General features: G+C 34.5%; 1 protein-coding gene and 1 long non-coding RNA gene across 2 annotated transcripts in view; one reads left to right on the top strand and one right to left on the bottom strand.

Moving 5' to 3' along the window:
- Positions 1–4060: 4060 nt before the first annotated feature.
- On the bottom strand, positions 4061–6845 carry LOC136800450 (uncharacterized). The gene is made up of 2 exons (XR_010845710.1): positions 6186–6845; positions 4061–5204 (listed from the first exon to the last, which is right to left on the bottom strand). It is a non-coding gene; the product is annotated as an uncharacterized lncRNA (long non-coding RNA).
- Positions 6846–17360: 10515 nt separating this feature from the next.
- Positions 17361–24368, top strand: part of LOC136800448 (E3 ubiquitin-protein ligase COP1-like) — a 16464-nt gene continuing 9456 nt past the window's right edge. Inside the window, exons 1-10 of the mRNA XM_067057107.1 lie at positions 17361–17683; positions 18047–18106; positions 18501–18598; positions 18734–18804; positions 19109–19210; positions 19902–19970; positions 20100–20159; positions 20627–20671; positions 20967–21022; positions 21609–21681. Coding sequence (XP_066913208.1) covers positions 17439–17683; positions 18047–18106; positions 18501–18598; positions 18734–18804; positions 19109–19210; positions 19902–19970; positions 20100–20159; positions 20627–20671; positions 20967–21022; positions 21609–21681 — 879 coding nt within the window. The 5' untranslated portion in view covers positions 17361–17438. The remainder of the gene's footprint in view (positions 17684–18046; positions 18107–18500; positions 18599–18733; positions 18805–19108; positions 19211–19901; positions 19971–20099; positions 20160–20626; positions 20672–20966; positions 21023–21608; positions 21682–24368) is intronic.

Raw genomic sequence — 24368 nt, 5'->3', positions numbered from 1 at the left:
TAATAAGCTAAAAATTTGCTAAGAAAAAAATATATTCAGTAAATGTAATTTAGTAATAAACATAATCTTTATATAATAGTGCACGACCCGTCATATTAAAATTAATTTTATCCAAACAATCAGATTTATTCAAGGCTTTTGTAAAAGCTTTGTAAGTTTTTATTTCTCGTATTGAGCTGGGAATGTTATTCCAAACAATAGCTGCTCTGTACATAAATGATCGTTTATAATCAACAAAGGTGAATTTTACCTGGTCAATTTTTGAAGATTTTCTATTTCCACGTGTATTTGATTTGCTGATAAGTTCCGATAAAAGTGGTGAGCTGAGACCGTTGTATATTTTGTACACTTTACACGCAATGCTCTTCTTATAATAATAAATAATTTCCTTCCATTTGGCCTGTGACAGAACATAGATATCTGGGACTGATTTCTTTATCCGCTGAATGAAGCGGGCAGCTCTTATATGAACTTTTTCAATGCTTGATAGTAAAGCATCGGAACAATTTCCCCAAATCAAAATAGCATACAGGACGGATGGTAATATTCCTTGAAAATAGATGGTTGAAAGGGTAGACTTTGGCATCCCTCTCATTTGGTATAGCTTCTTGACTTTAACACCAAACATTTTAGTAATTTTTTGAGCATGAACATCCCATTTCAATTCGTCATCGATTGTAACTCCAAGACATTTTGTTGAGTTTATTATCTCAACATTTTTATGACAAATAGTTATATTTGAAGAGGACCAACAAAGCGATTTTTAGACATAAGCATAACTTTGCATTTGTCAGGGTGGATGGTTAACGAGTTTTCTTGGCAAACGATTCAAGTTGATGGGCACTTCTTTGAAGGTTTTTGATGACAATATCGCTATGTGGATCTGATGTGTACGCTGTTGAGTCGTCGGCTAACTGATCTAGATCACAATCAATGCTTTCACTCATGTCGTTAACATTAACTGAAAAGCACGGTGGGCCGATAAGAGACCCTTGCGGTACTCCAAATTCCACATCAGCACAATCTGAGTTGACTCCATTGATAACAGTGAATTGCTTACGATTCGACAAATAACTCTCAAGATAGGTTAAAAAGTCACCTGATACCCCTGAAGCGCTTAGCTTTTTTAGTAGAATTGGGTGGGATACGCTATCAAATGCTTTTCGAAAATCTATGAACAGGGTACCAACTGATTGGCGGGAGTCGATGGCTTTTCTCCACTTCTCTGTCATATAGAGTAGAATGTCATCGGTCGATCGATTTGGTCTAAAGCCCCACTGGTGATCGGATTCGAGACAATGCTCCCTGAGATGGTCAGTTAATTGTGAGCAGACAAGAGTTAATTGTGAGCAGACAAGAGAGGGGTAGAGCTCTCTTGGCTTAATGACCAATTAAACCAAAAATACACCGAAAATAAATTGTTTGCAATAAAATAGCATTCAGAGCATCAACATTTATCAGCAGTGAAATGGTTTGGTTTTTGCATAAAATGAAAGAACTGCCTCCACTGTTGGAGAACTGTTTTTAAAAACAACTGACTTATAATTACTTTCAATTAAATTTTGTCAACCATGCTGCAATTAACTCCAAATTCAAAGGGTCGTAAACGCTTTGACAACTGTTTTGGGAGTCAGTAATATTTTCCTATCAATTTTTTTGTTTCAGCTAATCGATTCTCGCCACACAGTCTCAATGAAAAAGCACCATATGCTAGCTTAAAATACCTGTTAGAGGCGATTTCCGGCTGGACAAGGGTGGGTGGGTTCGGAAACTGGGGTGGCACCCTCGATCCCATGGCTTATCTAACCCCCTTACGCTATTGATGATTCTGATGGACGCGTTGACGGGGGACATAAGCCCTGGTGCACTTTAAAAACGAAAGTACTTTTAGGCATGTACGCGAAACGTATGTCGATTAGCATAATCCCGCCATTTTACAAATTCCAAGAATTTGAAAAAATTAAAACAAGCTAAATAATGAATGGCTGATGTAAATAATAAATTTAAAATTTAAAAGTCAAAGACAGATTCTCAACATGAAGAAGTTGAAGTATGAAGAACTCTTGGCAAACCAATCAATTGACAAAATTGCAAAATGTCATTTAAATGAAACTTGATTGGCAGAGAAAGATACTACGAGACCTTGATAAGCAGTCTATCCCTGCACTGAGCGAACTGGAACTGCTTGTAAAACGATTTTTTACAGAAAGACAAAAGGACTATGGAAAATAGTTTAAAGATTCACTCGAAAAGACCCTCTGCTGTCCACATATAATTATTGTTTTGCTTGAACTGATTTCCAACAGCAATCTTGCATGTTTCTTTATAATCTGATCACTTCACTTGTGATGAATGACTGACTGATGTTTATACATTTTGACATCTATCTTGTCCATGACCATGGGCATCAGGAGTATGAAAAAGAAAAAAGCATACATCTCCAGTGATTGCTTGACTGGTAGTCAAAATGAACTGATCGGTGAAGAAGCTTTTTCAGAAAAACTTGAGATTACGTACAATACAAACTCACTGCAAAAATGTTCTGGTTATGGTTTATACAATTAAAAGCTTGGCCTGAAAATTTATTTATATTGACCGTAAATGTCAAAAAGTATACAAATTAGTATGGTACAGTGTGTATATTGGACTAAATTTGACAAAAAATGTTGAAGCTGGAAGTAGTTTTTTTATCGGGATAAAATTTATGCAAACATATAACAAATCTGTCATCTAGATTATCAATTATGACATGTTAGACTTTTTTGGATTTCAGTTGAATTTATTCTGACCTAAAGATTATGTTTCACTGTCGTCATCATGTTCTGATTTGCTACATAACAAAATATTTGGAAAGTTTTCCATAGAGTCTTCAGTTTTTAACCTATTTTGAGGATAAAATCAAATAGGATTACAGTCATCTAAAGTAACATTGACAGATTTTTTTTCATAAGCTGTATTAAGTGTCAAATTTTATTATTTTATAGATGAATATTTCTGGACATTGTTTCAAAAGATAGCGCAATCAACTACATTTTGGTCAAAATTCCAGAATAGAACTTTAAGATTATATATGTCTTTTCAGTTCAAGTTCTGTTATTTTGATACAAAATGATTGAGAAATTTACTACAAAAAATTGAATACATATCTCTGCTTTTTATTTGTAAATGTCACATTTTCTTTGGAGCAAAGCTGTTTCATTTTAAAGCATCTGATACTTTGAAGCTGAAAGGACTGATAAAACAAGATTAATTTTTGGAACTTTTTTCAATCAAAAATTAGGAACCATTAAAGGCAAAAAAAAAAATTTGGAATTTGTACTTTGCCTTCGCTGTTCTCGAGACTTGACAAAATTGATAATAATATCTTGAAGGAAGAAATTTTGGCAGGAATTTGATTTGGCGGGTCGTTGAAAAAGTTTTTTCAGAGGAATTTAATTTGGCAGATTGCTAGAAAAAAGAAATTAGGCGGATTGCTAGAAAAAAGAAATTAGGCGAGAATTTAACTTGGCGGTTGAAGGAAATTTTTGGCCAAAAATTGTTACCAAATAAGCAAAAACCTGTTTTTAAGGCCTGAAATAGCACAAATTTGGAGAATACACGAGATAAATTAAATTTGGCGGGAATTTAATTTGACGTATGGCGGAGAAAAAAAAACTTTGGTGGAAACTTAATTTGGCGGATTCCTGGTAAATCCGCCAAATTTTATTTCCGTCATAATTTATTCCTTTAAGGTAGTCCTTGATTACAATTGACCTCTTTTTAAATATTGAAATTCAACAAAATGTAATATTATTTTCAAGCCTTTCCCATGAACATTTTCCACAGGACCAGTAAATATTTTTAACTTTTTTTGTTAATTGAATAAAACGAAATGTTCCAAGTTTATTAAAGTTTCATGTAAAATGTATTCCTGCAGATTTCTTTTGATCATCTGCCAAAACTCTAAAAAGCTTATTACACCATGTTTTTATTATCAAAACCCCGAGTTGAAAATCGTTTAAAGATTCACAAGAAAAATCTTAAAAATGGCACGCATAAAGATTCACACAAGAATATCAAATTCATTTTACTAGTCAGAAAACTCTTATTAATTAGAATTTAATTCCAAACTCTATACAATGATTCATAGCTAGCATTAAAATTTTCATAAAACTTCTAATGTGTATTTTACATAATTCTATGTGTTCTAAATAAATAAATAAATTCTTAATGAATGATGATATAGTAACAGAACAAAATTCACCAAAATTAGTTATCGCCAAAATTGAAAGAATTGCTTCCTCACCCTGCCTCACCATAATAAGTGCCCCTAATAAGTTCTTGCCAGAATTAAAATTTCCAGGGATTTTCCTAAGGGGCCGTCCAGATAGTACGTACGCACGCACTAAGGGGGAGAGGGGGTGTCTTCTCAAAAGCATATGCTTGCGTACAGAGGGGAAGCAGAAGGGGACGGGGAGGGGTCGAAAGAAAAAGTAAGTACACAGAAAAAAAATTCCCAGCCCTTTTTTTTTGCTTGTAAAATTGGTTGAAAGAGAATAAAAAGAGAATTATTATTCGCTTGTTCCTTACAAAATATCAGCTGTTTCTCTCTCATTGAAAAAGGGGAAAACCCAAGCCTTTTGAATTTGATTTTTTTTTTCAGCCAGGGGGGGTGTGAATGAAAAAAGTACGTACTCACCAGGGGGTATAGCTATTTGCATCTGCTTGCCTATAGGGGGAGGGGTATATATATACTCAATTTTTGAGATTTTAGTGCGTAGTGGACGGCCCCTAAGTAACCCCAAAGTTCTATTTGAAACACTAATTTTTTAGCATAAAAGAACCACTTTATATACTGTGCTATTTGCCCAAATTAGTTTTTGCCCAAATTAAAAATTGGATTTCTCTTCAAAACCACATTTATAAAAAATTCTATTTTATTTAGCTCCTTGCCAAAATAAGTTAACTCTCCAAAGTAATTGTATTCCCCAAATTCTTATTTTTTCGCAATTTTTGCCTCTTGCTGATTTCACCATTTTATCTCCAATTGTCCCTTTTCGTTAAATAATTGTTTTTCAGTGAAGTGAAAGTAACAAAGATCAGGCATTTTCACTCTTAATTGCTACACAATCCATAAAGTGTCCATCAATCTTTTCTTTCTGATTATTTAAACCAGTTAAACATCATAACAGTGGCCAAATGTTTAAAATTAACTTCAACTGACACTGATGACCAGTCGGGTGTTTAAGATAAAAACTGCAATTATTGCTCTTTTCGGAAATTATTGCCGAAAACGGCAATTTTTTTAACGATGAAATGCTGAATCAGTAGAAAAATAAAAAAAGTAAATAAATGAAAATTGCCGTTTGCGGCAATTATTGCCGTTTTTGCAAATAAAAGTTGACTTTATTATTGAACACGTGGTATTTGACACCCCTCGCGATAAGAAGGCCCACTGTGCCTCGTTTAGTTTTGTTTTCAACTGGTTTTTGTTGGAAATGCAGGCCCGGGGGGGGGGGTACTAGGTTTGCGAGGTGACGGGTATGTCCGAGCCGAAAATCGAAAATCGACCCTTTGAGAGACAAAATTTTGGTGATTTTGGGACCCTTTGAGAGACTTTTTCCTAAATTTTGGTTCATTTTTTCCAAATTTTGGTTTGATTGTCACCTAATTTTAGTCAAAATTTTTGGAAATCGTGACCCTTTGAGAGAGAAATTTTTGATTTTCGTGATTTTGGGACCCTTTCAGAGACTTACTTTTGAATTTGTACCCCTTTGAGGCCTTTGAGAGACTTTTGAGGAATGAGAAAAGGTACCCTTATGGCTCGCACATACCCGGCACCCATTTTGCCTAAGTACCCCCCCCCCGGGAATGCAGGTAGCAAAATCGAGTCCATATGTAAACAAATTTACAACGGGGGTTTTGTTATCTTTTTCTGGCTGTGTTTCGGCATCGATGCAGGATCTTTTAACATATTATTTTAGAACTTTTCATGTTATTGAGCCACGAAAAATTGAAAAAATCACTTTTAAAAATCCGAAAAACCTTTTTCTCGATGGAATTTTACTATTTTCAAACACCTCTGACATCTTTGCCCTTATAAGGACAACACATTTTGCTGATTCAGCATTTCATCGTTAAAAAAATTGCCGTTTTCGGCAATAATTTCCGAAAAGAGCAATAATTGCAGTTTTCATCTTAAACACCCGACTGATGACTGAGCAATGCATTTAGTTATTTAGCATCCTGGAAAACCAGGGCTAACAAATAGTGCAATCTCTCAGAGTGTTTATATATAGCTCATGCTTATTCCAATATGCCAATTAGTCACAAAAGCAAGATGCAATGATGATGTTGAGGACATGATACTTTTCATGTTTTTACACACAAAAACATTATTTTGTTGTACAAAAATCTGATTGAATTCATCCTACTGCTACTGTCACTGTCGTTCATCGTTCCCATCTGTGGTGACATGATATGTGTGGACAATTGGAGTTTACGTTCTTGAGGCTAGATATAAAAATTCTATCGGCTACTTTTTGGATGAGCAGCAGACCAGCATCAGCAGAGTCAGCAGCAAAGCATTAGAGCTGTTGAAAATGTTTTATTTATTTTTCACATAATCTAAAAGTGAGAAAGAAAGCAATAATTTCAAGGTTGAAATTTCTTTAGATTTGCTGAGTGTGTTTAAAGCCAGTTAATTTATAGCTTTAACTGTTTAAGACCAGTTCACAGCAGTTTTCTGCACCAACCCTAAAACTTCACCACAAAAAAATATCCATATCAGAGAGCCAAATTTAAAAAACAGTAATTGGAAGTTGAGACTTATTGCAAGGCTACTAATTTATTTTGAGCCAGTAAAAAACCATTAAAAGACAGAGGAAAGCCATTCTCTACTATTCCAAACAACAAACACAGTCATTTTCTACTTGCATTTCCCTTCCAAATGTCCAAATCAACATTATTTTCTTTTCCCATGCCAAATGGTCATACGGAGAAAAACTATTTACAGCATTTTGATATAAATTATTTTAGTAAGTGTGCTCGCAGCTCGGCTGGACTTGTCTTCGCAACATATTGCCCACACTCAAGCTGCCAGAGTCCAAGGTCGAAAAATATCAAGATTCTTGATATTTTCTCTTCTAAAGTACCAGGGCCCTAAACGATTCCTCAAATAATACGGTACTGGCCTCTTTAAGTCGCAGAATCGTTTATCGGCCCTGGCTCGCGAGGGTGCTGGGGTGGTGGATGACTTAAACTTTCTAATGATTAGTTTTGAGTGGTCGAAATTGCAGGAAGTAAAAAACGTTATCTCAAATAAAAAGGGTACAGTAGCCCTTTGCTCCTTTTAGTAGGGGGAATTTTGTTCGATTTTTTGGAATCGCTCGAATGTTTTGTTAGAAGCACTTGTTATACATTTTTGGAAATCAAAGGGGTAGGGGAATCAAAATTACAATGTTTCCAATTTTTTTCGGACACTTTGCTGTGATTTTCGGACAAATATGACGGTCTCAGGCAAAAATCATAGGGTTAAAAATTAATGACAATTTTAGCTCGAGAAAACGGAGACCTGTTGTATATTTTTGGAAAGCTCTCAAAAAATTAAGATTAGAGATATATTGCAAGTTAGGTCTCCGTTTTCTCGAGCTAAAATTTTCATTAATTTTTAACCCTATGATTTTTGTCTGAGACCGTCACATTTGTCCGAAAATCACACCAAAGTGTCCGAAAAAAAATTGGAAACATTGTAATTTCGATTCCCCTACCCCTTAGCTTTCCAAAAATGTATAACAAGTGCTTTGATCAAAACATTCGAGCGATTTTACAAAATGCCCTCTACTATTTAGCAAATTCGACCTAACTGAAAAATTAATCACCTCGTTTGTTGTCATAGGTGTCTCTTTAAGAACAGTCTGAATTGATCAAAGGAAATTTCTTTTTTGTTACAGACTGAATAAACTAGGAATACTTTTTAAAAAGCAATGATATGATATCAGTACCCGTTTAATTTTGGATAAGATGAATTTTGTAATTAAGGATTAGAGTTTAACTCTGGTGGAAACCCGAAATTAAGGTCATCCCACCACTCCGTTCATTTTTATGCAAGTTTTCTTACATTTTAAGACTATTCTTAAAAGACATTTATTCTTTGGGAAGCATGAACCAAAAGGGCTCTGCTGAATTCGACTTTTGCAGATGAAGTTGGGGAGGGTGTGAGAAATAGGCCAAATATATGCGCGTGTCTTTTATGGATGGTCCAGGTCTCTTGGTAGAAAAAAATATATAAACAAAGAACAATTAGTTGAAAAATGCCTTTATTCATTAATTTCTTTTTGTACCATGAATAGCACAGGTCAAAATCATATTTTGACGCTGTGCCGACGAATCGAGATTCTATTCAGCGCGCAATCAACGAAGACAAAACCATGACGACCATCCAAGATCTTGGATGAAGTTCAAAGTTGATATTTTTATTCCCGTCGTTGAAAACACAACTTAAAAAAGTCATCAATGCTTTGTAAAAAGAGTCAGTGATAGAGAATCATAACATAGAGTCTGTCATTTCCATAATTAAAAGTTTAGTAATTACTGTTATACATTTGGGGATCATGTAAAAGATTTCTTTTGAAAGAAACTCATTTCAATTACACTTGGAGGTTTCTGGGGAATTCGTAAATAGTAAACTGCATACTGATACAGTCTGCTAGATATTAATATGGTAATATTTGCTCTTCATCTTTGATTTTTTTCTACAGTGATTAGATTGACACATGCGCGATAAAATTTCTTTTATTGGTCTTCAGAGGTTAATATATTCTTTGAAAACTTAACCTCTGATACTCAGGGTAATGGATATGGCCTCTAAATTATTTTTTTAATTTTGTTTATTTTTCCTATTTTTACAGCAATCATTTTTCTTTGTTTTCATAATTATTATATTCAAAACAAAATAATATTCTTCGTTTTCTTGTATTCTTTTTGTTCTTCATTTGCCTACTCAAAAATCACAAAGACTGTCACAGAGTTAATAAAATAGACAATATGGAAATTGACATGGTAGTGCATTGCAAGTGAATTGATTCATCTTTATATGTGGTATGCATTTTGGTTGATATCATAAGTCACATGTGGATATATGTATTTCTATTTTGAAATTATTACAATTGATGTATCGCTTATCCCTAATGCAGCTTATATTCATTGATTTTCAAATTATCGTAAATTGTCGTCATTTTCAGTCTTCATTAACAAAAAGTCGAATGGATTCGAAAGTTTTCATTACAATCACTAACATTCGATACTGCATATACGCTTAAAGTAATTTATCAATATTGTTTCATTCTGTTTCAACCGATTGCGATATTCTATATTTGCTCATTGGAAACATAAAATTTTATGATTTTCAGCATTTCTATCGTAAATCAACTGTCGCACTCAGCCACCAACCGACCATTGACAATAGTAAAATACAGTAACAATTCTTATCGCGATTTCTACGATTCCACTGTGACTTCTTTCGACCTATGTATCCAGACTTGACCTCTATCTTCGAACACTAGAATTCCACTTTTCCACACTTTCGGAAACTTCACCATGTAGTACGTTCCGCATCCGATCTCAGGAACGGAAATAGCTATAAACTTCATTTTTTCTTTAAAAGGTCACCAATGGGTGTGGCATCCGTCCGTTCTATAATTGGAACCCATACAGTTCGAAACAAATTGGCCAGAACAATAGAATTCCACTTTTCCACACTTTCGGAAACTTCACCATGTAGTACGTTCCGCATCCGATCTCAGGAACGGAAATAGCTATAAACTTCATTTTTTCTTTAAAAGGTCACCAATGGGTGTGGCATCCGTCCGTTCTATAATTGGAACCCATACAATTCGAAACAAATTGGCCAGAACAATAGAATTCCACTTTTCCACACTTTCGGAAACTTCACCATGTAGTACGTTCCGCATCCGATCTCAGGAACGGAAATAGCTATAAACTTCATTTTTTCTCTAAAAGGTCACCAATGGGTGTGGCATCCGTCCATTCTATAATTGGAACACATACAGTTTGATCCAAATTGGCCAGAACACTAGAATTCTACTTTTCCACACTTTCGGAAACTTCACCATGTAGTACGTTCCGCATCCGATCTCAGGAACGGAAATAGCTATAAACTTCATTTTTTCTTTAAAAGGTCACCAATGGGTGTGGCATCCGTCCGTTCTATAATTGGAACCCATACAATTCGAAACAAATTGGCCAGAACAATAGAATTCCACTTTTCCACACTTTCGGAAACTTCACCATGTAGTACGTTCCGCATCCGATCTCAGGAACGGAAATAGCTATAAACTTCATTTTTTCTTTAAAAGGTCACCAATGGGTGTGGCATCCGTCCGTTCTATAATTGGAACCCATACAGTTCGAAACAAATTGGCCAGAACACTAGAATTCCACTTTTCCACACTTTCGGAAACTTCACCATGTAGTACGTTCCGCATCCGATCTCAGGAACGGAAATAGCTATAAACTTCATTTTTTCTCTAAAAGGTCACCAATGGGTGTGGCATCCGTCCATTCTATAATTGGAACACATACAGTTTGATCCAAATTGGCCAGAACACTAGAATTCTACTTTTCCACACTTTCGGAAACTTCACCATGTAGTACGTTCCGCATCCGATCTTAGGAACGGAAATAGCTATAAACTTCATTTTTTCTTTAAAAGGTCACCAATGGGCGTGGCATCCGTCCGTTCTATAATTGGAACACATACAGTTTGTTCCAAATTGGCCAGAACACTAGAATTCCACTTTTCCACACTTTCGGAAACTTCACCATGTAGTACGTTCCGCATCCGATCTCAGGAACGGAAATAGCTATAAACTTCATTTTTTCTTTAAAAGGTCACCAATGGGTGTGGCATCCGTCCGTTTTATAATTGGAACCCACACAGTTCGAAAAAAATTTGCCAGAACACTAGAATTCCCATTTGTCACACTTTCGGAAACTTCACCGTGTAGTACGTTCCGCATCCGATCTCAGGAACGGAAATAGCTATAAACTTCATTTTTTCTCTAAAAGGTCACTAATGGGTGTGGCATCCGTCCGTTCTATAATTGGAACCCAAACAGTTCGAACCAAATTGGCCAGAACACTAGAATTCCACTTTTCCATACTTTCGGAAACTTCACCATGTAGTAAGTTCCGCATCCGATCTCAGGAACGGAAATAGCTATAAACTTTATTTTTCCTTTAAAAGGTCACCAATGGGTGTGGCATCCGTCCGTTTTATAATTGGAACCCGCACAGTTCGAAACAATTTGGCCAGAACACTAGAATTCCACTTTTCCACACTTTCAGAAACTTCACCATGTAGTACGTTCCGCATCCGATCTCAGGAACGGAATTAGCTATAAACTTCATTTTTTCTTTAAAAGGTCACCAATGGGTGTGGCAACCGTCCGTTCTATAATTGGAACACATACAGTTTGATCCAAGTTGGCCAGAACACTTTTTGATAGCACTTTCGATTTGAAAGTGAATATGACGCTACGAATCTGAATATGACGCTACCAATATGACGCTAAGTTCATTTTGGTAAAAACAGGACCAGACTAAAGTTTATTTTAATTTCTTTTTTGTAAGAAGTCGAATTGGCTGACGCCAAAATGTAATTAAAATATTCCGGTCTGTAGTTTACAATCGTGATCAATTAACAGGATCGTTAATGGTTTATTGTATTCTGCAGAAAACAGAATGCCTGAAAAAGAAGTCTATTTTTTTTGCAGAAGCCTGATAGGTATACCTAGTTTTCACTGTTTTTGGTATGTGATAGAAAGCTGGAATATTATTTTTGTATGTTTTTTTTAATCTAAATTCATTAGACTGCTGTAACAGTGTGAATATCAAACCTTTTTTTTGGATAGTACCTAGATATATATTCATAATAATGTCATACATAATATCACATTTTAAATTTTAAATTTGAAAAAGATATCTTCAATCAATCTTGCCTAGAGAATTCAGGTTTTGGTTTTTAAAGTAAAGAAGTTATCAAAAAAAAAAAGGTGAACCAGGTTTAGCTGACTGGTAGTTCTACTCTTAAGTACCATCAAATCTTGTAATTTCTAAATATAAAACAATGAACAAAGATTGTGGGAATAAAAATCTTGGTTGGCAAACTACATCCTCCAGGATCGCAGGACAATCTGCAGACCTACAGGGGTTTGGTTATAATTATTTAGGTTAACCATTGGAGCTTGACAGTTACATCAATATGCCTTCTTACAGTCAGGCACATCCTGGCAAATGAACGGGGTGAGCATTTGCATGGGGTATTCGTCACCCAGTGTAAATGAGATAGGACGTCTCAGGCTAAAAGCGTGAAAATGAATAAAAATGAACTTCAAACTGAAAAAGGGAAAAAAGGAAGAAAACTGGGAACTTTATTTTTTCGTTAAAAGTTTCTTCAATCTTCGAAGACAAAATTGACCCATGGAAAAAAAATTTGATCTATGCAGTTCTTTGAAATGAAGCAAAATATTTCCAACCCGGTTCAATTAAACTGGGTATTCGGTGCTATTACGTCACTTTTGTTTTCGACCCCGTTCATTTGCCAATGGTCGCAAGTGAAAAATACCCCGTTCATTTGCCAGGATGTGCCTGACTGTCTTACCTGTCTTTAAAAATATAAATAAAAATAATCACGGAAAAGAACGCGAAAAAAAAAGACATAAGTGTGAGAACAGAGTAATCAAAGTCGTTAGAAAAAGAACCATTAGAAGTCATAAAAAATCAACCTGAATAAATGCAATCGAAATTCCAGAGAACTTCATAATTCCCCAAACAACATTACATTACTATGTCAAACTCCCATCACATAAATTTTAAAATTACGTCAGAGTAGACTATGCTCACCACCGAAGAGGTTTATTTGGAAAGGGTAATTATATTTTATTGTTCGCTTCTTTTCTCAAGATTCGCCGGGTTGGAAAAGTATGAATTTCTTTGTACATATTTTACCTACCCCAAATATTTAGGAGGCTGAGTTTTAAACGAATCGTCAAGTTGAAACGAACGATAAATGTATCAAGGTCTGTTTTATTTACCCCCTGGTGACTTAACAAAAGAGACTTAACTCGATGTTACAATCCAATTATTGAAAGTTTTTCTCGGCCTTTTTATAATGAGCGAGACATACGTTCTCTGATTACACAATTTTCATATTGACATTTTCGAGGCATTTTGATGTAACTGCTTGAGAGTCACATAAGCCTGAAGGCTCCTCCTAGAGGGGGGAGGCACTCTCGTACCCTCTGTAATAGACCTTTTCCCCTTTCCATCCACCATACAGTGTAGCTGGAACCTCAATATTCCAGGATTAGAAAAAGCTATACCTGTTATCTTTTTTCCTTAAAGAATCAACAAGCCATCAACATCGATAAAATTACACACATTTCCTCAGAAACTTTTAAAAATATCTGCCATATGACTTTCTTGAAGCCGTTCCGAAATTAACCAATTGGGTTAGGTATCGAAATTTCTATGGGAGTTCTTTTCCGAGATTTGTAAAATAGCTAAGTCGGCAAAAAAACTTTTCCCGGGGGTTTGAGGAATAAACAGAACTGTTATCATTTTTTTTTTTAACCATCTATTTAAATTTGCGCTCAAAAATACTTAAATAAAAAAGTTAATAATATTCAATATACTATTTGTATCTCTCAGAAAATAATCAGTTACAGAACGACATAGTTTATCATTTGAAATACCCCCGTGTTTGGACCATTCTATCGTGGGCGCAAATAGGGCGGAAACTTGTTAGCACCCTCAGTGCAAGATTGCCGCCTCGTCTTTATTCGCCCACGCGAAAAATGCAAGCTAATCATTTTTTTCACGCGCGCTCAAGGGGAAAAGGAAAGTGATCGATATTCTTTGAAGGCAAATCATCAGAAACAAACCCAAAGACCAAAAGATGTATTTTGTTGTTGAGAATCAATCCTGTGAAAATGAAAAAATTTCTGCTATGCATTTTTTTTCGGAACGCTGAAAAACTCTAATTTTGATCTTCCTAAAGGTAAAGAGGTTGCATTTGGGCTAGCGAGGCAAAAATTGCTAAAAAGCTGGTGAAATCGTAATCCTCAAAAATCGAAGTTCCAGCCTCACTGCCATATTGAATTGTATGCAAAAATTATGGTGGCCAAATTGCCGTGGTGAGATTGCATTGAAAATTTGCAAAACCTATGCCAAAAGAAAGTACTAATATAAAACTTACATGTAGTTAGTGGAAGTACTTCCATTTTTGAAGCGTCTTTACGTCACATAGAACAAAAGAAAATAGCAAAAGAACAAAGGAATTACCGTCAACTGCTCTAACTTGGGACTGTCTGACAAAACATGGGCCAGCAATTCGGCTACCATTTCACCAAACCTCCAAAGTCATTTGATTTGAGTTAAGGAACGACGTATTAAAAAATACACGATTTCTCTTTCGATTTTACAGTAAGTGAAAATATAGACCAGATATGCAACAGTCCCATGTTTCGATCAATCTCATAGCTGTCAACTCTCCCGCATTGGGTGGGAGACTCCCGCATGTCAACGTTTTCTCCCGCGGGAAAAAAAATCAGCCAAATCTCCCGCATTTTCAGGATTTTCTCCCGCATCTCCCGCATTTCCAAAAAAATTTCTGATTTCCTGAAAAAAATCAGAATTTGAAAGAGCGGAATGGCAAAATTTCTTGAATTTTGGAAAATTGGGACGTAAAATTCCCCGATTTCCCCTATTTCCGGGAAAAAAATTCTGATAAAATCTGATTTCGCGGGAAAATTCCCTCGATTTCCTGATTTTCCGACTCGGAAAAATTGGATTATCAAGAAAATTTTTCCGAATTGGAGCTCTCCCGTATTTTTGCAAGGCGAAGTTGACAGCTATGCAATCTTTCCAAGTTAGAGCAGTTGACGCCACTGTACCCATAACCATCATTTTGCAACCGTGGGTAATCGCGATTTTAAGGAAATGGGAATCCTCATATGGAATAAAACATCTTCTGAAATTTCATTCTTCCCCATAAATGCAAAAATGAAAAACAAAGAAGCTTTTGTTTTCTGATCGTCTTTTTTATCTGCCATGAAGTGTTATAAAATTCCTTATAGAAAGACACATTCTCCTACAAAGAGGCTTCAAAAAACGATGTTGCAAAAAGTTGTTAAAAAATACGTCACAACCACGAATTGTTAACCGGTTTCTTTTTCGAAGCGGGCTACACTACTTTTTGCGCAGTGCAATTGGTTCTTTTCGCATGACGACGGGCCTACATTGTCCAGAGTTGCCCGTCGTTAGATAAATTCATTGTGACGTCACTTTTTCAAAGGAAAATGAACAATGTGTTGACATCATTTCTCTCATTTTTTATTTCTGACGTCAGAAATTATAATAATTTTTTATCTCATTATCTTGTTTTTTTTTTGCTTTATTTCGCTATTTTTCTTGGATAAAGCACTAAAAATCAATTGAAGCTGAAGGAAATGGTTAACAAATACAATAATGACCGTTTTTTTGGGCTGTACTGAAAATATTTTGCACTCTGTCAACGCAACAACCTCGCAAGCTCGGTCGTTACTTGACCTCAGGCAATATTTCTCAGTAAAGCCCTCACTAACCAGTCATTATTGTATTAGCGTTGACTTTTAGTTTTATGACTTGTTCTCACTTGTTTGGTTTCCGTAGTAAAAAGAAAGTCGTTATTGTGAACTTTGAAAATGCTTAAAATCAAGGTACTTCCACTGAACAAGCACTTCAGAAAAGCATAACATTAGACAGGGGGGGTCTTGCAGTTACTCCTTGACACTATGTGGAGTAACTGCAATTTTGGACATTTTCTACAGACACCACCACCCTTGCAGTTATTCCATAGTGTACTAACTGATTTTACCCTCAAAATTGGTGTATACCACCCCCAAAAGTGCCAAATTTGGCAATTTTTTCACTGAATTCCTCATTTTTGATACCATTTTACTGGGTACGTCTTATTAATGACCGTTCAAGAGTTAAATATCTCAATCATTTTCCAAGTTTTCTAAAATATCTTTCATGCCTTGATTGAAGAAAATATTTTGTGATTTTTTTTTGACTTTTGAAAAAATGTTTTGAATTTTTTTGCTTCCGGAATTTTTAAAAACCTAAAATTTTAAGTGAAAAGTTGAAAAGTGTGCTCACTTAGTACACCATATCCTACCAAAATCGACAATTTTGGGCTTAGGCACCACCCATGTTGCAGTTAGTCCACTGGTGGAGTAACTGTTTTCCCAAATTTTGGTTTATATACCACCACGGTAGTAATTGTCATAGTGTTTATATAATAACTGCATGACCCCCCCCCCTGCATTAGACATAAACTAAAGCTGAAAAATCACTACGAAGATAAAAAATAATCCTTATTTGGCTGAAGGTAAATTATTCTCCTGGGAATAAAAGCGCCAAATGTTCAAATCACTGAACCCCCCTGGTTTACAGCGGCTTTTACTGACCTGTTGGGCTTGACCTTGTCAAAAGGGGGGGTTTTAATAATTTCTTGCACAGGAAAGAATGTGTGACGTCATAATTACTGCTTTCATTTTGCATGTTTTGAAAGTTGATGTGTGTGCTTCGCATTACATTTCAGTTTACTTTTGAATGCGATTAAAAGTAGAAAACATACCCTTATTCTGTAAGAATGTTGAAATTTTTGAAGCCTCCCAGATCAACTAACTTTTTGAGTTTCAACCCTAAAAAAGTTTTTTTTAGATGTTCTTTGACATATTTTGCTGTAACTTCTTAAAAAATTTCATCTACAAGAGTCATTTTCAAAACTTAAATTCTTATTGAAAGAATGCCATTTTCGTGATGTTTCCTGTAAATAAAAACTATTTCTTTAACAAGAATATAGCTAAGGTATAATAGTAAGATGTCACCTATAAGGTTTAGGCCCCCCTAAAAGAATTTAGGTCCCCTGTGAAATCTAGACTTTTCCGTAGACAGGTGTATTTCCAGGGGTTTTCTGCTACCAGATAACGGAAACTTAAACTTAAATTGAGTTTTGAACTTCAATCTTCATGAAATGCTTTGTTTAAGATTTTTATAGAGTAGTCTTCTTTTATTTATTTTTATTTTGTTAGGTGAAAATGTCCAGTGTATGATATTCTAGCACTATACAGTAGTCTACAATTAAAGCAAAGTTTTCTGGGAAATTTGCAAAGGAAATTACTTCTTGTTTGACCCAAAAATCCTTTTTTTGTTAAATCAATCCTGATCAGACATTTTGGAATGATCCACTTGCAAATCATTATAATTGTCTCTAGTGAATTGTCAGTAGCTGACAAGAATTAATTTTATTTTTTAGGTTTCCCTTAGAATAACTAGAAACATCAATTCTATTATGAGGAATTGCAACATTTTTTGATTGTCATTGATCTGTCATGGCATCACAAACACCAGTTGTATCTGGCTCTGGAACAAATGTTCCACATTCTGTCCCATCCACAGCTCTTAGTTCTTCAACCGCAGCAACTATTTTGAGTGCAGTCTCTAATATTGGTCTCAGTGGGAATTCCCGTAGTGCTAGGAATGCAGGGAAATCAAGGAAGCGACAAAATCAGAACCATCCAGTAACCTTCAGTGCTGTACCAAACTCTTATATTGATAAGAATAATGATTTCATATGGTAACTTCTTCATTCTCTAAATCAGATTTAATTTCTAGTTCCTAGTTGTTTCTTTGTTTTCTTATTAATTAATTTTAGCACCCTTTAGTTTAAAAGCCTCGTTTTCAGACACTTTCACAGCAAGGGCACCTTTTATGCATTTTTCAATTTATGATTACTTACTGTGGATATTTTCTTTGTACTTCTCTTAGCCTTGTGCACTTGGTCTGTGTGAAAAGAAAAGGCTTAATGGGAAAGCTAGATTTTTTGAGAATAAATCTTAGCTAAAACTTTTCTTTAGAGATGTTTAAAATGTAGTTTTCAGTTTTATATTTTAAAATTATATGATATAATAATAAATTTCATATTGATTATTTTATGTAGCCCAATATGTTTTGAAACTTTGGATGAGGCTTACATAACAAAATGTGGACATAGCTTCTGGTATGTATTTATTTTCCACTGTTTTTTTTTCGATATCATACTCCATCAAAATAATAAATACTGAATTACATTGAATAAATGCATTAGGTGTTTATTTTTGGATTTTAGGATGCGCGTTTAAAAGAATAATCTTATTAAATAATCTATAACCAAGGTCAATTTAGTAATTTGAATGGGAACCTTATTTTATTTGAGTACGTCAATTTAGATATCGTAAGTTTTCCTTCATATTCCACTCTCTCAAATACTCTTATACTGGTCATAATTCTTTAAGAAATATTTGATTTGATTCTTACATTTGTTACTATTTTTAAATGAAGTTTCGATGGGAAAAAAGGATGGAGATATTATTTACTTTTAATACACATGTATTTTTCCTTTGTTTACCTTTCAGCTATCAATGTATTATCCGCAGCCTTGATGAATCTCATCGATGTCCCAAATGTAACAATGTTATTGAGCAAAAAGACCATCTAATACCAAATTTCAAGTGTAAGTGAAATTGTTTTGTTTTTTTGCTTTCACGCTAATACTTTCATCACTTGAAGAATTACTGACATCATTACAGAATACAATGATGATTTAAGTCTTTGTATTTTTCATAAATCATTTTAATCTTTTTTTCAGTGAATGAATTGGTACAAAAATCTAAACAGGGATCCATATCCACCAAAAGGAAAAAAGCAGATGGTATTGTGGTAGGCTATTTGGATCATCATCATTGAAATCATGATGCCTTTAAATTTTTTTGGTTTTTCTTTTCCAACAAACCCTTCAATTTCAATTTCAAAGAAAATTACCTTAGAATATGTTGTTCATATTTATTCATGATCAACCAAAAGATTACATGCCTGTAGTTAAATGAATCACACCTGCAGTTGCTGCTAAGTCTTCATACCTACATTGTCTTTAAAAAGTGACTAACCTAAAGATTTGCTGTTTTGCCAAGTATTTGAAGATGTTTTCTTTAAAATCTTAAGTTGAATGGTGTTCGTTTTTCAGCATTCGGAAGTATCAGATCTCATGAACAATGACAATTTGAGCTTAAATCAAGTCAATTCATTATTGGAAAATCTACATAAAAAGAAAGAAGTTCTAGAGGCTGTAAGTTGATTTCTATTCCTTCCTTCCTATACACTCACTTATTGACTGTTCAAGGGATAAATTTGTCGTGTCAAGCGATTTCCAATACACAGAAATTCCTACTGGTACAAGAACTACTTGTAAGCTCTAGTTTAAACGGTCAACTTTCTGCCCTGTTTATTCTAATTGTTTGAGTAGGTGAAAAGTGGGCGCAAAGTTGGTGTTAAAATCTTTGCTTCTAAAAAATTGAAAGAAGACATTTGACGTCAAAAGAGGGCAATGTAAATGTATTGACTTTAGACAGCTAATGTTTTGCCCACTTTAATTCACAATTAGAATAGGCAGGGCGGAAAGTGTGCCGTCTAAACTAGAGCTAAGGTCCAGTACCTGAAAACCGGTACTAAAATGTTTTGGTCATCGCTGCGGACTGGTACGAACCAGTATCATTTTTCTTTCAAACTTGAGGCAAGTATCGTTTATGAGCTTCAATGTACTGGTCCTGACAAAATATTTCGGATGCTGGCAATACAAATTTTAAAAAACTTACACTGTGCGCATGCTCTGATCGAAACGCAAACATTTACTTGTTGGAAGGAAGAATGAGCGTATTTAATGTGACTGTGTCACTGCAATGCAATGACCTCAGACATTCGATGTTGGATGTGATAGTTGTGTTTGTGGTCAGTAAGCCGTATTATTTCATTCCATTTAGGATAGCCGAGCTGCACAACTGGAGATTCTAAAAGACTTCTTGTCTCAAATAAAGCGAAAGAAACAACAGGTATTTTCACTTTTTTTTGCTGAAGAAATACTTCCTTTGATTTTTAAGATTCTGAAAATGTTCATTAGAAGCTTTAGATCTTTTTTCGCGTTTACATGAATAGGAAATTTCTTTTTTTCAATTTGGCAGGAACTTGACAAACTTATGGAAGAAGTCAGGTTTCTGGATACAGATTTAAAAGTTGTTGAGGTGAGTACACCTGATCAATCGTCAAAAGGTTTTTTGGTTCAACAGAGCAAGTCTATTTAATCAATCCCATCAATCTTCCTTTTTCCTTCAATTTTTGGTATATTGGCTTTCTCAGAAAAATCATTATATACAGCTGACTCTCGCTAATTCGAACTCGAACGGAAAATCTCATTAATTCGAATTACAGAGAGATTTGAATTATAGAAAATATTTTGCTAAGGCATTGTCTCGAAAAGGACCGGAAATTAGTTCAAATAAAAGTAAGATTCAAATAATTAGAAACAATGTATTGTATTGATAAAAAATGGCAATTAATGAGCTTGAATTTAAAAGTTTTAGAACAATCAAGTAATAAAAAAAACGTTAAACCGATTTATCAAATAAATCTAAAAGTAAAATTTTACCTTCTAGGTGTTTCATGAAACAGCTTATTTGATTTGGCACTTTTTTGTCACTTTCATTTTCAGGGAAAGATTGATTCTCACTGTTCAGAATACCAGAGCTTACTTCAAGTAAGTTTCCACATACCTTTAATTTGTTTGTCTTTTCTATAAACCATTATAGTTGTGTCCTGTAATACTTAAAATATTACCAGTTATGTAGGAGAAAGAAGTTTTTTAGAAGTTTTCTAATAGGGTTGGGGGTCAAATATAAAAGAGGGGATTTCAGAAAATCTGCACACATTTCAAGTGACTTCGTGAAGTGAGACACATGGCTTTTTTACAAACTCCTTTTAATCCAAATTGTAATGACTTTAGGGGGATTCTTTGTTGAGAAGCATTTTTCCACTGCTTTTTATTTTATTAGAACCACGTTGTGCCGACTACTCCAACGATTGTACACAGTAAAGCCTCTGGGACTTGGTAAGTCAGTACTACTATATCTTTTTCTTTAAGCTGTTAGTTGTTGGTTACCAATATATAGGTTTGTTCAAACGGGTATTAGTTCATCTTTTGGACCTGATCTTTAACAACAAATGATTTGTAGTTGGCTTAACGATTTGACGTAAAAAATGTGAAACTAATAAAAATATTCTGTCTTTTGTAAAGTTCAAAAAAACAACTTTTCAAGGTATAGTCTACTAGTAGCTCTGCAGCGTTTAGTCACTGCCATTCCTGAAGTACAGTCTCCATTTATAACTAGATTTTCAACTTTAATATCTTACTCTACAGGAAACAATTTCTTCGAGGTCGATTACTCGGATCGAGTAATAAAAACATCCAAGCATTTCTTATTTTTAATTCATGAACACTTTTATTACTTTTAAAATTATAAACACTCTTAATAACTTCCAATTAAAAAGTTCGATCAGATCAGGCCTTAATTATTTGTTCAACTTGGATAATCTAGCCTACTCTCTTTAAACTTTTTGCACACATAAACCCGTAAAACCCGTAAAGTGAGAATCTTTCGGAACAGTCGTTTCAAATTAATTTGATTCTGTTTTAGCTTTCCGCTCGATGACTCTCCCGAACAGGAAACCAGTTGCCATGACGGATTCAACTTAACAAGACATGCTGCGGTAAGTAATGAGCTTCTCTTTTTTTTGGACCTACCTGGAGGTCCTATAAATTAACCTTTGTTCGTCCGTCCGTCCGTCCGTCTGTCCGTCCGTCTGTCTGTTACCAGCTTTTCTCGAGATTGGCTCATTAGTTTTTTCTGATTTTTGGCACAAAGATGCAACATGGCAATGCCCAAAATGTGACGGAGCCCGATTTTCTAAAAAAAAATTTTCCGGCCGAAAATGCCGGAAATATGCCGGAAAAACCAGTTTTTTGACATTTTCTCGTGATTTCATCATTAGTTTTTTCAGATTTTTTGCTTAAAGATGCGTATTAACAATGCCCAAAACATGACCGGTTCCGATTTTTGAAAAAAAATTTTTCCCCAGCCGAAATGCCGGAAATATGCCGGAAATCACCGTTTTTCTGAATTTTCATTAGATTTTTTGTTATTGGTGTTTTCATTCAAAAAATTATTAATAGCAATCCCACCCATCAAGCATTTCAATTTTCAATAAAATTGATTTTGAAGCCGAACTATTAAAAATTGCCGGAACAACCTATATTCAAAAACATATTTTTCTTGAATTTCTAGAGCTGTACTTTATATTTTTTTATGAAATTTTGCACACTGATGCAAAATGACAATACCTAAAATGTGACAGATCCCAATTTTTCGAAAAACATTTTTTCCGGCTGAAAATGCCAGGAATATGCCGGAAAAACCGGTTTTTGACATTTTCTCAAATTTTCATCCTTAGTTTTTTCTGATTTTTTGCAGAAAGATGTGTATGCGCAATACTCAAAACATGACAGAGTTCAATTTTTTGAGAAAATTTTTTTCCCGGTCGAAAATGCCGGAAATCGCCGTTTTTGTCTTCTAGAAACCTTCTTTATTAAGCTGTGCGTTGTTCTGATATAGTATTGTTTTTATAAAGAAAAGCGTTTAATTACTTTTTTACTATTTTTTCATAAGTCTTTTTCAATAGTAATGATAATTTCTACCAAAAGATATGCTTTCATTTTATATATTTTTGTATTTTGACCAGTTATGTCTTATGTGTTTCATTGTTTCAATGTTCATTGGTTAGTTTTGGTCCCCGGTCGTTCCAACCAGCTCATTTTTTTTTTTTTTTTCATCATAAAATCGGCTTCCATAAAATAAATAAATGGTTCTTCTGCCTATAACTTAAGTTTTAAAAAAACTGTTATAAAAAAAAGTGAAAGAAAAATTATTTTACATTTATAAGCTTATTCCTAACAAAACTTTAAATTTTAAGTCTGTAGCAATACAATATGCAGCAGAAACAAAAAAAACTAAACTTTTCATAGAATTCAATAAGATAGTGTTGAAAGTTGAGAATTTGCTAGGATCACCTTTTCATATCAAAGGGAATCTTCAACCTTATACCTTCTGAATGTAAACAGAAAATAAAGAATCTTTTTTTCAGTCTAAATACCCCTAAAACTTTTGTCCTGTTGACTATAAAGAGTGCTCTGTTTCGTTGTTTTCTGGTGGTTTTTAAGGCATAGTATGAACTTTAGACTTTAATTGAGTCAATATTTTCGCAACCAAATTCTTTAAAACAAAACCGCTATCTCTTTTAAAAAAAATTATGCATCAATCTTAAATCTTAGAGGTCCTATAAATTAACGTTCGTTCGTTCGTTCGTTCGTTCGTCGTTCGTTTGTGACAGAGCTCGATTTTCCAAAAAAGAAATTTCCTGCCGAAAATGCTGGAAATATGCCGGAAAAACTGTATTTTTGTCATTTTCTCAAGATTTTATCATTAGTTTTTTCTGATTTTTTGCTCAAAGAAGCGTATTAACAATGCCTAAAACATGGCTGAGGCCGATTTTTGAGAAAAAAAATTTTTTGGCGGAAAATGCCGGAAATATGCCGGAAATCGCCGTTTTTCTAGATTTTCATTGGACTTTTTCCTTATAATTGGTTGTTTTTTCATTCAAAAACATTATTAATAGCAATGCCCACCATCAAGCATGTTTAATTTTCAATAAAATTGATTTTGAAGCTGGAACTATTTAAAAGTCGCCGGAACAACCTATTTTCACCGGAAAGACAGTATTTCTTGAATTTCTCAAGCTGTACATTATATTTTTTTATGAAATTTTGCACACCTTGATGCAAAATGACAATACCTAAAATGTGACGGAGCCCGATTTTCAAAAAATATATATGCCGGAAAAACCGTTTTTTTGACATTTTCTCGAATTTTCATCCTTAGTTTTTTCTTGCAGAAAGATGCGTATTCGCAATGCTCAAAACATGGCCGAGTTCGATTTTTGAGAAAAAAAATTTTCCGGTTGAAAATACTGGAAATCGCCGTTTTTGCAGTTTTTCATTGGATTTTTTCCTTTTTTGGACCTACCTAAGGTAGTCCTTTAAATTAACCCTTGTCCGTTCGTTCGTCCGTTCGTTCGTTCGTTCGTCTGTTGCCAGCTTTTCTCGGGATCGGCTCATTACTTTTTTCTAATTTTTTTGCACAATGATGCAAAATGGCAATGCCCAAAATGTGACGGAGCCCGATTTTCGAAAAAAAAAATTTTCCGGCCGAAAATGGCGGAAATATGCCGGAAAAACTGGTTTTTCGGCATTTTCTCGAGATTTCATCATTAGTTTTTTCTGATTTTTTGCTCAAAGATGCGTATTAACAATACCCAAAACATGGTCTAGTCCAATTTTTGAG

This window comes from Clytia hemisphaerica, unplaced genomic scaffold, assembly GCF_902728285.1.
Source record: "Clytia hemisphaerica strain Z4C2 unplaced genomic scaffold, Clytia hemisphaerica genome assembly, whole genome shotgun sequence".
NCBI lineage: Eukaryota > Metazoa > Cnidaria > Hydrozoa > Leptothecata > Clytiidae > Clytia > Clytia hemisphaerica.
Note: the sequence above shows the minus strand (reverse complement) of the source record. Positions and strands in the feature narration are given on the sequence as shown.